At 39.3% G+C, this 14,312-nt stretch overlaps 1 protein-coding gene and 1 non-coding gene across 3 annotated transcripts in view; both read left to right on the top strand.

The window, feature by feature from the left end:
• The window catches only part of KAT2B (lysine acetyltransferase 2B), a 102,821-nt gene that overhangs the window by 76,672 nt on the left and 11,837 nt on the right, over positions 1–14,312 (top strand). For both annotated transcript variants that reach the window (XM_047875629.1, XM_047875631.1), the window contains exons 11-13: positions 682–808; positions 8,834–8,944; positions 12,164–12,307. In XM_047875629.1, the coding sequence (XP_047731585.1) occupies positions 682–808; positions 8,834–8,944; positions 12,164–12,307 (382 nt within the window). The remainder of the gene's footprint in view (positions 1–681; positions 809–8,833; positions 8,945–12,163; positions 12,308–14,312) is intronic.
• On the top strand, positions 394–500 carry LOC125175810 (U6 spliceosomal RNA). Its single transcript, XR_007155985.1, has one exon. It is a non-coding gene; the product is annotated as a U6 spliceosomal RNA (small nuclear RNA).

Genomic DNA, 14,312 nt, shown 5'->3' with positions numbered 1-14,312 from the left:
AGCCCCACAGCCTATGTGGACTGTGATCCCTGCATGTGACCATTCATTGTGACATTTTGGAAGTTCTGAAGAGATGCTACAGTGCAGGTTTTGACGAACTGTACATGTGGATTTGTATTCTCTTCCATCATGTTTCTGTAATATTTTTGAGTAAGAGTAAACTCTTCAGAAACATGTGCCACATTTGTCCACGACTGTGCCTTCCCTCTGAACCCTCAATTTGGGACCCTTGGCATTGAGTGTAGCACCATTCCAGTACCGGTGAGCACCTCCACACATACTTTGTCCTTTATTTGTAAACCTCAGGCCCTTCGTAGGTGGCTGACATTTTTTTTGGATGAATGAAGTCTTGTGCAGGCAAGCTTAATCTAGAGTCCACATTGAGAATGTTCTGTGCTGGCTTCAGCAGCTCATACACTAAAATTGGAACGATACAGAGAAGATTAGCATGGCCCCTGAGCTAGGATGACGTGCAGATTCTTGAAACATTCTGTATTAAATAAAAATGAAAATAAAAATAAAAGAATGTTCTGCCAAGATAGTGGTTAGATAAAGGAAGCAGCCATAGACACTCCAGAAAACCACTCCCCTCCTGTCCTGGTTGGTTCATAAGGCACACCCCAAAAAGTATTTTTATATAACCAAAATAGGTAAAACTTTGCCATAATCTTACTCTTTCAGGAAACACAAAACCCTTGCCCTAATTAAAGATGGCCGTGTCATCGGTGGTATCTGTTTCCGTATGTTCCCATCCCAAGGATTCACAGAGATTGTTTTCTGTGCTGTAACCTCAAATGAGCAAGTCAAGGTAAGGGTAACCCAAGGTGTTAGAAGAAAAACCGAATGCAGTGCTTCTCCCTAAAGTTGTGGAGCTTGGCAAGGTCTGTCTCTGTATCATGTCTGCAGAATGTCTAAAGTGGAGTTCAGGACTTTCCGAGAAGAGTTTTCTGGCTGCAGGTGTCTGTGTATGTGTGTGACAAGAGTAGATGGTTCCATATCCCAATAGGTCAGCTTCTCCCAATGGTTTGGACCTGGGGCAAGGAACAAGGACCCCACACAGCCCCAAATGCAACTGAAGTACGGTCTATGGCAAGTGAAGGGAGGTTTGAAAAGAAATCTCACTGTTCATTGTTAATTTCCACACGCACAGGCACACACACACACACAGTTGGTAATGCTGAACCACCCGAAAGGATGTGGCGTGGGCTACATGATTTAGGTGGCTTACACTTAAGGAAGATGTCTTATGGCTTTGTCTCTAAAACCAGTCAAGGGCTAAAGAAATTCTAGAAGGGAAGTCATGAAAAATTTGAAGAAATTTAGGTCTGTGTTTTAGAAGTATTCATGCTGGGTTTGGAATGTGGGGTGTGCGTGCGCATGTGCGTGTGCATGCCTACCTGTGTGTGTCTGTCTGTGTTTGTGGCTCATTTACCTTCCCACTTGGCCTTGGCATTGGTTCTTTCCTCCCCTGGAGCGAGGCTGTTACCTTGAAACTGCATTTGGTGTTGCAGTCTGACTGGAATAAACTGTAGACTCTGTTGTCAGAAAGACCTCAGATCTAGTGTATGTCTTGTTCTATTCTGCTGCTGCTTTTAGGAATATGGAACCAGGAAATGTGTTTTTATTATTCATTTGGTATTTTGGGAACCCTAAAAACTATCATGCAAAACTAGGGCAAATAGTGGGAAGACAATTAACTCAGGATTAGATAGCTGCTGAGAAAAATGACTGGAATGTCTGAGGCAACGTTGTCCAGTGAAATATGATGCAGTGTGCAAATGTGAGCCACGCATGTAATTTTAAGTTTTCGAGTAGCTACATTGAAAGAAAAGGAAACAGGCAAAATTAATTTTCTTTTCTTAATTAAATTTTCGTTTTTTTAAGTTTTTATTTAGAGAGAGAGAGCACGAGTGCCCGTGGGAGAGGAACAGAGAGAGAGGGAGAGAGAATCCCAAGCAGGCTCCCCGCTGTCAGCAGAGAGCCCAACACAGGACTCCCTCTCACAAACTGTGAGATCATGACCTGAGCCGAAATCAAGACGTGGATGTTCGGGCGCCTGGGTGGCTCAGTTGGTTAAGCATCCGACTTCGGCTCAGGCCATGATCTCACGGTCTGGGGTTCAAGCCCCGCGTTGGGCTCTGTGCTGCCAGCTCAGAACCTGGAGCCTGTTTCGGATTCTGTCTCCCTCTCTCTCTGACCCTCCCCTGTTCATGCTCTGTCTCTCTCTGTCTCAAAAATAAATAAACATTAAAAAAAAAGTTAAAAAAAAAAGAGGTGGATGTTCAACGGACAGAGTCATCCAGGCACCCTGGCAAAATTTCTTTTCTTTTCTTTTCTTTTCTTTTCTTTTCTTTTCTTTTCTTTTCTTTTCTTTTCTTTCCTTTCCTTTCCTTTCCTTTCCTTTCCTTTTCTCTTTCCTTTTCTCTTTTTTCTTTTCTCTTTTCTTTTCTTTTCTTTTCTATTTCATTATTTTTAAATGTTTATTTATTCTGAGAGAGATAGAGATAGAGATCACACAAGCATGGGAGGAGCAGAGAGAGAGAGGAGAGAGAGAATTCCAAGCTCACAGAGCAGAGCCTGAACGGCAAATTTAATTTTAACAACGTATTTTACCCACTACCCAAAGAGGTGTCACTGTACTCAATGTCACAGAGAATCACTAATGAGACATTTTATATTCTTTGTTTTGTACTAACTCTCTGGAACCTAGGATGTGTTTTACACTTAGAACACGTCCCCATTTGGACTAGCTACATTTCAGGTGCTCCCTGGGCACATGTGGCCAGTGCTCCCATATCGGGCAGTGCAGGTCTAGGGACACTGTTGCTTGCTCTAGCTGCAAAGAAGCAATGCCATGTACAAAAAACAGCAGTAATTCACTGGTAGGAATCATTCTCTGATTGAGGGCTACAGCCAGTGCTGTGGGTACTTTGGTTTTCATCAACGGCTTTACTCTGGTCACAGAGCCCATGATAGCTGCTGATTTCTTCTCACGAAGCACAAATGGGGCTTTTTGTCTTTGACTCATAGTACTGAGCAGCAAAGGATAAACAAAATTCATCAGTCATACATCTGTCATTCTGACTGGGGAAGGTGAGAGCCCAAATTGGCTCAAAACTGACGTCTCGCACTTTTTCCAAGGAATTCTGACAGCGTGTCTTTAGATGGTGCTGTTGCTGTGCGTATCATTTTTTAGTTTCTGCTCGCCAAAGTGGGAAACAATTTCAAGTATGCAGAGTTTAGAAACGTACTTAAAAGCAAAATTTGTTTGGCTTTTCATAGGGAGAGGGAACTGGCAAACGTCCTTAGTTTATGATTTCAGAAAAAGATTGCAAAGTTTTTGTTTGCAGAGAAAACTTACACCAAGCACCTTGTTTGGAGAGGTTGATTGAGGGTGACGTGGACGCTTTTAGGGCCACCAGAGGAAAACTAAAGGTATTTAATATGAATCGGATACTCTGTCTTATTACTTCCCAGAAGGGCAGTTTATTTTTTTCCCAAACCATGTAATTTTCTAAAGATTTGCAGGCAGGTGGCCAAATATTACAAACCCAGTAGGAGGAACTAGAAAAGCCACTTTTTGTAAATGACTTGAAACTGTAGTTCTAGAAAATGAAGATTAGTCTTGATAAATGGGGAAGTTTGATAAAAGCAAGTGTTGGTGGCACCTATGTGGAAAAAACCTCAAGTTCATAAGTGGAGGTTTTAGATTTCTATTTAATATGTTAAAAATCTTGGCTAAATGATACTTTCAAATTTGCCTCCTCTCGTTTTAGAGAATCCAGCTTGCATATAAATTCCTGAGAATGAGGAAATAAGATTTGTATGTGACTTTATCTCACTCAGAGCACACGCAAGATAACATTTGAGATTTTACTTGAAGCTCGTCACCTGGTTTTAGAATTATCTTGTCATCTCAAAACTATTTGGATTTGTTATCATGCACACTTAAAGTTATGGAGCTAATATTTATATATCTTAATATTTAAATAAACACTGAGGTTGCTAGATGGATTTAGAAAAGAAAACCTTTGGTGCAACTGGGTGGCTCAGTTGGCTGGGCGTCCGACTTTGGCTCAGGTCATGATCTCACGTTTGTGAGTTTGAGCCCCACATCAGGCTTGTGCTGACAGCTCAGAGCCTGGAGCCTGCTTCGGATTCTGTCTCTCCCTCTCTCTCTCTGCGCCTCCCCTGCTCATGAGCTCTGTGTCTTCTTGTCTCTCAATAATAAACATTAAAAAATAAAAAAAGAAAGAAAAAATAAGGTATCAGAAACTCAAATAAAAAAAAAATAAGTAAATAAAACCTTTGGTGATAGTTAACAATAAAGGTGGACCAATAAAGGGTGAAAATCTAAACATTTGTATATAGTGGTTTAATATTGCTAATTGCCTGCCAAGGAAACATTTAAGCTAATCAAGGAAATGTTTTACCTCTACTGCCAGTCACAGTACTAGACAGGATTTAAGTTAAAAGATAAAACCCTTACTCTTAAGCAATTGGAATCTGGAAAATTTATTTGGCAAGGTGACAAATAAGTGGCCAGTGATGAACAATATCTTATGTGGGTTTTGAGAAGCTATTTACAAAAGAACCATTACTGTTCTTCTTGAGAAAAATTATTGGATTGTGGGCAAAGCTTAGAAAGTTTATGGCCTATTAACCCCTTGTAACAAAAGCCTCGCTTTCTTCCATCAACTTTATCTATGTTAAAGTGAGTTTTGTCAGAAGATGCATTTCTTATGATTTCCTAAATATTGCTATTTCTGTGCCCATGCAGTTCCCTCCAACTAGCCAACCTTTTCTTTTTTCTAGTTTTAATTTTTCTTTAAACATAATTTTTAATTACATAGATCATACATAAATACACTTTTAGGTAAAGCAAAAATCCCACTCCCCCTTCTCCCTGCCATCCCGCTATTCTCAACTTCGTGTACAACCTTCCAGATGCTTCTTTACTGATTTACGTGCAGGAAAATGTACCTGTTTATAAGAGTGGCTATGTGTTTTGTTGCTGTTGACATAAACACTTTTCATAATGTCTTAGAGCTCTTTCAACTTTAGTGCATATATATGCTTATTTAAACTTATAGTTAGATCAATTAAAATTAACTAAAATTTAAAATTCAGTTCCTCAGTCACACAAGTACTCAATAGCCACATGTGACTGACGGCTACTATATTGGATAGCATAGATAAAGAACATTTTCATCATTGAAGAAATTTCTATTAGTGCTGATATAAAGCTATTTTCTTTCTATAGTATTTAATAATGTGGAAGCAACATAATTTATATAATATTCTCTATTGAAGACATTTATGTTTGGCGCACCTGAGTGGCTCAGTCTGTTAAGCATCCGACTTCGGCTCAGGTCATGATCTTACAGTTTGTGAGTTTGAGCCCCACGTCGGGCTCTGTGCTGACAGCTCAAAGCTTGGAGCCTGCTTCAGATTCTGTGTTTCTCTCTCTGTCCCTCCCCCACTCTCTCAAAATAAACAAACATTAAAAAATTTTAAAAAAGAAGACAGTTATGTTTATTTACAGATGTTTTCTTTCACAAACAATGCTCTTTTTGGAAATGTTTTTCTGAACGCTGAGAAGTGGAATTACACAGAATTGAATATGGCCTGTCTTAAGTAAAAAAAAAAAAAAAAAAAATTTCTAGATTGCCCTTCTCAATGGGCTTACCAATTTACATTTTTACCAGTGTAAATGGTTTTGCAGAGTACCATTTCCCCTGTCTTTACTGACACTGGATACCATCAACCTTAGAGATGGTGACATACTGTTGAGTGACAGTATGTTGCATTTCCCGATGGAGTGCTCTAATTACTATTGAAGTTGAACGTCGGAATTTATTTTTTTTGGTGATACCTATGACTTGTTCCTGTGCTTTGACCATTTTTCTTTTTCTTTTTAAAGTTTATTTATTTTGAGACAGAATGAGAGCAGGGGAAGGTCAGAGAGAGAGGGAGGTAGAGAGGATCCCAAGCAGGCTCCACATTGTCAGTGCAGAGCCTGATGTGGGCGTCGAGCTCACAAACCACCAGATCATGACCTGAGCCAAAACCAAGAGTTGGATGCTTAACCGACTGAGCCACCCAGGCCACCCCTGTCTTTCTTTTTTTTGTACTGATCCCATAGAAGATGTTAAATCTTTGTAATATATCTTACAACTGTGCTGTCAGTTGTCATTTGTGTTTTGTTTATGGTATCTTCAATTGCTTATAATATCTTTAAGGAGTTTTAAAATTTGAAGTAATCTACTTAATCTCTTCTTTCCTTTGTACTTTTGCATTTTACATTTTTTTTAGGAAGCCTTTTTGTACCCCTATGTTATAAACCCACTTTCCAATATTTCTTTATAATACTTTTATATAAGTTTGTTTTTCTTTACATTTACATTTCCAATCCATCCTCTTACCTTGCTTTCCATTTGCCAAACTCTTTTAAGGCCTAGCTGAAACATAAGGAAAAGTACCTTCCTCCTTCCCCCTTTTAAATACCATACAGCCTTTTTCTTTATTATAGGTACAAATACATGATTCTATACCAATGCTACACAATAGAAATATACTTTGAGCCTCAAATGCAAGCCACATGCATAATTAAAAACATTTTTTTTTTACATTTATTTATTTTTGAGAGACAGAGACAGCGTGAGCAGTGGAGGGGCAGAGAGAGAGAGAGAGAGAGAGACAGAATCAGAAGCAAGCTCCAGGCTCCGAGCTGTCAGCACAGAGCCTGATGTGGGGCTCGAACCCATGAACCATGAGATTATGACCTGAGCTGAAGTCAGACACTCAACTGACTGAACCACCCAGGTGCCCCACCACATACATAATTTTAAATTTTTGCGTAGCCATATTTAAAAGAGTAAAAAGAAACAGGTGCAATTCATTTTGTATTTTTTATTTAACCTAACATGTCCAAAATACTGTCATTTCAACATGTAATAAGGGTAAGCTGTTATTGAGCTTTATTTCCCTGATGTGTATTTTACACACTCTAGTACATCTCAGTTTCAGCTAGTCACATTTCAGTTGCTCAAAAGCCACATGTGGCTATGAGCTACCATATTGAACAGCACAGCTCTATAGCGTTATTTTGTATTTATGGGTTTATCTTCCCCATTTTACCATCTTCTCAAGGAAAGAGACATTTCATTCCTCTTTTTATCGAAGTTTTATTGAAATCACAATATTTCAGTATTGGGATATGTTTGTGGAAAGCTAAGATGTCCTTTGGGTAACATCAATGGAAGAATAATTTCTGGAAAAATCAGGTGGTAATACTATTATCCTATTCACTGGGCAGACCATCCCCTAATTATTATGCTTGGTCCGGGGATCTCTGCTTTAGAAGAGCATGGATATACAGGAGAAAGCCCTAAAGACAATGATTAGATTAATAAGGGGTCTTCCAGGCATGCCTTTTAAGGAAGGACTAAAACCTCAATGGTATTTCACATGGGGTTTGGGAGGTAGGGATGGGCATGAGAGAGTATAGTCTTGAAGGGCTTGAAGAGTTATTACGAGCAAGAATGATCCTTTGTTACTCTAAGAGTAGAACTAAGGTCAATAAGTAGAAATAAGAAAGGGTCAGATCTCGGGTGAACTTTAGGAAGAACTTCCCAACCATAACAATATCTGAAAATGAACTGGCCTATGTAAGGACCAAGTGATCCCCCTATCCTGGCGGGGCTCTAACAGCTCGCCTTTTCGGGATAGATGGCAGAAGCCTTCTAGTGTCACATGGGATAGAGAATTAGATCAAATGACTCCAAAGATCCTTCTCCCCCTGTGCAACTACATTTCCATGAGTAAGCACATTTGAGTTCTTCAGAAAAGTGTGTCACCAAATTCTAAAATATTTATGTGAGGGTATTTGTGTCTGGATGCTTGGATTTACTTTCCCCTCTTTTAATGAAGTTCTAAAACAGTCACTTTAAATGTATAGATTTTGTCTAAGCTTTGTATATGACTGAAAAACCTGATACTTGCATTTTTTTTTTTCGTATTTCAATCATTAATTTATTCAGCATTGTTCACTGTCTTTAGTTTACTTCTTATGTCTTCTGACTCTCTCAGAGATCCTGGGTTTCTTAGACCTCGCTTGGAAAGGCCTGATAAGACAAAGATGAAAACCCTGTCTGTGTGATATGATTACATTTCTTTGGAAGGGTTGCTGATTTGTATACATACAGGAAACGCTTGGGTTAGTATTCTAGTAAAGATTAGCACTTTTTTTTTTAATGTTTATTTTTGAGAAAGAGAGAGAGGGCACGAGCAGGAGAGGAGCAGACAGAGGGAGACGGAATCTGAAGGGGCCTTCCGACCTGACAGCAGAGAGCCCGACACAGGGCTCGAACTCACAAACCATGAGCTCGTGACCTGAGCTGAAGTTGGATGCTTAACCAACTGAACCACCCAGGCGCCCCTAGCAGTTTTCATTTACCTTGCTCTTTGCATCTCAGGTTCTCAAATACTTTAAAGATAAGCAGAAATCAGAATATTTAGTCCCCAAACTGCTTTATTAATATTCAGCCATCACTCTTTAGGTTTGAACTAGCCGCTTGTAGCTTTGGTGTGTTTTTTTCAAAGAGCCAGAAGCTTGTATTTTTAAATGTTGATTATATCTCAGTTCAAGGATTTTGAATTTTTGGGTTTTGTAGGTCGTCTTCAAAGTTGAAAAATGTGAGAACGGATGTTAGTCTATGTTGTTAACATGTATCAAAGTACCAACTCCTAAATTTGCCAACATTTCCCAGTGAATTTGTAGGAATGTCCTTTCTCCAGAACCTAATATGTTTGTGTACTAACTTTCACATAGGGCTATGGAACACACCTGATGAATCACTTGAAAGAATATCATATAAAGCATGACATCCTGAACTTTCTCACATATGCAGATGAATATGCAATTGGTTATTTCAAGAAACAGGTAGGTTGTTCACGTGTAACTTTGTTCTGTCGTTTCTTTTCTTAGTATATTCTCAGGTAGCCTTCATCCAAATAAGTTTTTCCTCTATCATTTTCTACTTACAAGAAGGACATGCATTTTTTAATCCTTAAGTCAGTAGTAAGCTTCAGACTGTAGTAGAGGGTATAACCAGCCCATAGTAAGTACTAAATAAATATTTGTTGGGTGAATGGATGAATGTCATCTATTAATGAAGTATTCTATTGCATCCTGGAATTCTAATATATGGTATCCCCGGGCTAAGGAGAAATTTCCAGCCTAAGGACTGGGTAAATAGAGTTCTCCATCTATCAAACAAATAGTTTCAGCCTCTGGGAAGCTGCCATTTATGACAGCAGAAAGAAAATTCTGAAGTCTATGAAGGGCTTCAGACAATCGTTCTTCAGCAGCGCACATAAGGCTAGGAATGTGACTGCCACCTTGGTCCTTTCTTACCAGAAGTTTTCACCTCAGCTTTTTTTTTTTCGGGTTAAAGATACTATTTGTTTGTTTATTATTTTATTTTTTATTTATTTGGGGGGGGGTTAAAGGTAGTATTTAAAGAATTATATCTAAATTTAGAAAAATGATGCATACTTGACTTATAAGATGCTCAGATCTTAAACCAACATTTTGATAAGCTTTGACAATTGTATATACCTGTGTAGTCATGACTGCAAACAAATAAGAATAGTTCAATAGTTCAACCCTGTCAGCTCAACTTTTTAAGGATTATTCTTTGGCTGCATATATTTTTTTTTTAATAGTGCTTTATAATTCCTAAACACTTTCCTAACTACAAAAGTGATAACATAGTTATTGTAGAAATCTTGGAAGACCTAGTAAAGCAGAATGAAGAAAACCCACTTGTAATTTTACCGTCCCAAAGAGATTGACTGTTAATGTTTTGATATATACCTTTCTAGTAATTGTTCTCTGTGTGTGTGTGTTCATGTGTGTGTATATATATAAATAAAAACTTGGCTCGTAGTATATGTGATTTAATTACTTGCCTTTTTCACTTACTATATTCTGATCATTTGTTATGTAATTTTTGATGGCTCTCTGAAATTTTATGGTGTAAGTAGAAAATCATTAAACCATTACCACGTTTTTAGGACATTTAAGTATTTCTTGCACACAGGTGTACATTTATAAGTGTGTGTGTGTGTGTGTGTGTGTGTGTGTGTGTGTGTGTATGCGTGTTGCCCTCATCTATGTTAAGTTTGCTTAGAATAAGGGTCTAGAAGTAGAGTTGTTTCCAGACATATTCAAGGTTTTTGTTATGCATTGACAGGGACTGTAACAACTGTTCTTGTCAGCAGTATGTAAGGGGTTCAGGAATATATTTTTACTCCTTTCCTAGATAAATTGTGTGTGTTTGCATTTATTTGATCTTTGTGAAGTTTGACATGTTTTTTTCTTGTTCGTTGATCCTTTGTATTTCTTCTTCTGTTTTTGAATTGCCAATTCATTGTCTTTTTGCCTCTTTTTCTACTAAAATCTTTATTTTCACAGTGACTTATGAAAAGTCTTGTATCTAAGGATATTAACCTTTTATTTTGTGATTTTTCTACCTTTCATCAGCTGTCTCAACATTGTTTATGGCTTTTTCATGTACAGAACTGTATTTCATGAATACATAAAATCTACTAACTTCTTTTTTTATGTAAGTCTTGTGTGACTAGAGAGCTTATTTTTCTCTGATGTCAGATAGTTCATCTCCTATTTATTTTCTTCTCATTCTTTAGGATCTGTTTGTGACTTTTTATTTTTTTATTTAAAAAATTTTTTTTCAACGTTTTTTATTTATTTTTGGGACAGAGAGAGACAGAGCATGAACGGGGGAGGGGCAGAGAGAGAGGGAGACACAGAATCAGAAACAGGCTCCAGGCTCTGAGCCATCAGCCCAGAGCCCGACGCGGGGCTCGAACTCCCGGACCGCGAGATCGTGACCTGGCTGAAGTCGGACGCTCAACCGACTGCGCCACCCAGGCGCCCCTGTTTGTGACTTTTTAAATACAACTCACTTGGGAGAACTTGGTGGGATTGTTGTACTGAGGGCTTAAACATCATCCTTAGGCTGTAAATACATTGCAAAGCTTGAAATATCAGTCATGTTTTTTAAATGACTTGTCTGTAGTCCTCTTTGAGGATTATGGCAATGATTGCTTGGAAAATAAGTTTTTGCTGAAAGGGAAGCAGGAAACTGCTGGTGATAGTTCTGAATTTCAAGTAATTTACTGCAAAGAAGTGAAATAGGCACTGTAAGGAGAGTTATGTTTATAATATATATTTAGAATATATATCCTGAAATACTAGGTTACTGCAGGTTAAAGTATGTAAAAGAATAAATTTTAAATAAATGTCACTGAAACAGCTACACATTATGATGGTCTAGAAGTTTTTGCCTATACAGTAGGGGTTTCATTTCCTCAACATCAAAGTTCTAATTCTTATATATATAGGGGTGCCTGGGTGGCTCAGTCAGTTAAGTGTCTGGCTCAGGTCATGATCTCATGGTTTGTGAGTTTGAGCCCTGCATTGGGCTCCGCACCGACAACAAGGAGCCTGCTTGGGATTCTCTCTCTCTCTCTCTCTCTCTCTCTCTCTCTCCCTCTCTCTCTCTCCCTCCCTCCCTCCCTCCCTCTCCCTTTGCCCCTCCTCCACTCATGCATACTTGAGCATGCTCTCTCTAAGTAAACTTAAACGAATTTGTATATATATTTAAAGATTTTATTTTTAAGTAATCTCTATACCCAACGTGCAGTTTGAACCCACTACCCCAAGATGTAGAGTCACATGCTGTACTGACTGAGCCAGCCAGGTGCCCCTAATTAATATACTTTTGGATAAGATTTTCTTTCAGAATTTAGATCGGTGTTTGATTTGTTGAGAATCCTGCGGTTCCCTCCCCATGTTGGGAGAAATTATGCATTTAAAGCTTATTTTAATTTCTGTGAAAACTGTTTTGTATAATTCGTGTTTTACGAGGATTATGGGTTTATGTCATCTTGCTTCCTGCTTGCACAGTTTGATTTGTGATGTTTTTGAACTTCGTGGAGGGGTTTCTCGCTAATCCTTCCCCGAATAATGTGATGAGAACTTGAAAGAAGCGTATCTTGAGGCCTACCACGTGGTTTGCCCTCAGTAAGTACCTGATGCACAACACCCATATGAATGAATTTAATCTCATTGCAGGGTTTCTCCAAAGAAATTAAAATACCTAAAACCAAATATGTTGGCTACATCAAGGATTATGAAGGGGCCACTTTAATGGGATGTGAGCTAAATCCACGGATCCCATACACAGAATTTTCTGTCATCATTAAGAAGCAGAAGGAGGTAAGCATGTGACTCAAATTCCTTCCATACAGGTTGGTCTTCGTTGGGTGAGTTGCGTACCAGTGGGTGCCAGGTGCATGGCTCTCGCACGTATCGTAGCCTTAGTTTACAGTGGTTTGTATAGATTTCTTCTTTGATCGTATCCTTGATCTGTCTCCTCTCTAAGCACCATTCCGAAAAGAGTCAACACTTGTTAAATTGGTGTAAAATACAAAACTTATAAAATATGATGACGTATCTTACTTTCACCTTCAAAGCCTTTTACCTTCCGGCCTCTTGCATCCTTCCCATACTTACCTCTTTGGTTTCCTAAACTCTTCTCTAAAAGTCATTACTGATGCTTTAAGCCTCTATCTTGGTGTCTTTCTCCATTACCCACCTCACTCTCCCCAACGCACATACAAATCGGATTACTTGGGCCTGTTCAGTTTCTCCTTTGAACTTCTCTAGCATATGTTTGATCCGGTCATTTGAATTTTTGTTATTCATTATCTTACTTAGGGTTTATCTTCGTATGTATCCATCTCTTCTTTTAACGTTGCAACTTCTGAAGGCTTATACTTGTAGGAATTCAGTGATTTGTTACCTGATTATGGGGCGAAGTCTTTTATGCACAGGAACTAAAAGAGAAACGGTAAGGGGAAAGGTTGATAGATTTGACTGCATAGTAATTTTACATTTATCCAAGATAGAAAAGAAAATACCATAAAAAGAGCAGAATTGGGGAGTGTGCAGAGGCCGTTTATGAAATGAATGCATTTTGTGTGAAGCCACCTCCTTGCTCCCGTAGTTCGTTGGCATTCAAGAACGGGCTTTGCGGCTGTGTCTTTGCACATCAATTCCACTTCATACCCTGTTCTTCATTCTAGTGCACTTTTCTCCTAGCAGGTAACCAAAAAAAGACGTCTGTCTTCAACCCATCTTTGTTTTCTGGTTTCTACTCATGTTCCTAGCCCTAGTTCTTAGTTGTTTGTCAGACATGACCAACATGACAGATGTAAAACTCCTTACATAGAGTTTGGTGCATAGTAGGAGCTCAATAAATATTTTCCTTTTACTTGAAGTGGGTCAGACTTGTTCTTATGAATGTGAGCATGACTGTGAGTAAAAGCTCCCCCCCCCCTTTGTTTTAAGTTAGAAAATAACAACCTTTGTTGTTTCTTGCTAAGAGATGTCAGCCTTAGAATTACAAATAGGGTACTTGGAGAGTTAATAAAAGCACAGAAGCCCCCCCACCTCCCCCCTCTGTCTCTCTCTGAAGAGCTAGCTTTCTTCATTGTTCTCTTTGGAGTTTAATGAGCAGGTCTGTATTCAGCGGCTCAGTGTTCAGCATGGGGGGCCTGCCGGCCAACTAGAGCCATCACCGGGCAGTCAGCTGCCCTTCCCTCATTCCTCCTCTGAGCAGGACTCCTGTGTCTCTGGGTGGAAGCTGAGAGCAGGATTCCCCTGCAGATTCACCTAGTCTGGATCTTTTGGCTCTTACTACATAGAGGGGAAAGGCACACACAAGGAGCTAGCAAAAGCAGGCACTTATTTAGACGACAGTGCTCCCTCTCCCTTCCTCTTTCTCCCCTCCTCTTGGATCTCCTCTCCCTCTCTCCTCACCTTCCCTGTTTCTCTCCAGCCTTCTCTAACACGTGCCTCAGAGTGGCTCATGCTGGCTTGGAGCTGTTAACCTAGTTCCTTTCAAAGAGACGTGAACTCACCGTAATAAAATACTTGGATTCATGTAGTATCTTCTTCCACAGAATTCAAGTGAGTGTCACAAGTCTCTTTATTCTGACTTTTGAAGACCTCCTTGTGGAAGGCAAGGACTAGTGGTGGTAGCAAACAAAGTTGTAAGTGTGTAGAGGGTTTTCCCGGCCCCTAGAAGCATGCAAGAGCAGAATATACTGTGGTTGTGGCTGGTGGAGATAGAGAAGTTTGCAGCTGGACAGGGGAGCAGAGTTGGAGTGGAGGACTACTTTGTGAGCGTTGGCTCCAGGAGGAAAGTGCGATCTGTAAG

This window comes from Prionailurus viverrinus, chromosome C2 (assembly GCF_022837055.1).
Source record: "Prionailurus viverrinus isolate Anna chromosome C2, UM_Priviv_1.0, whole genome shotgun sequence".
Lineage (NCBI taxonomy): Eukaryota > Metazoa > Chordata > Mammalia > Carnivora > Felidae > Prionailurus > Prionailurus viverrinus.
The sequence above is the reverse complement of the archived record's forward strand: the minus strand, read 5'-3'. Positions and strand labels throughout refer to the sequence as shown.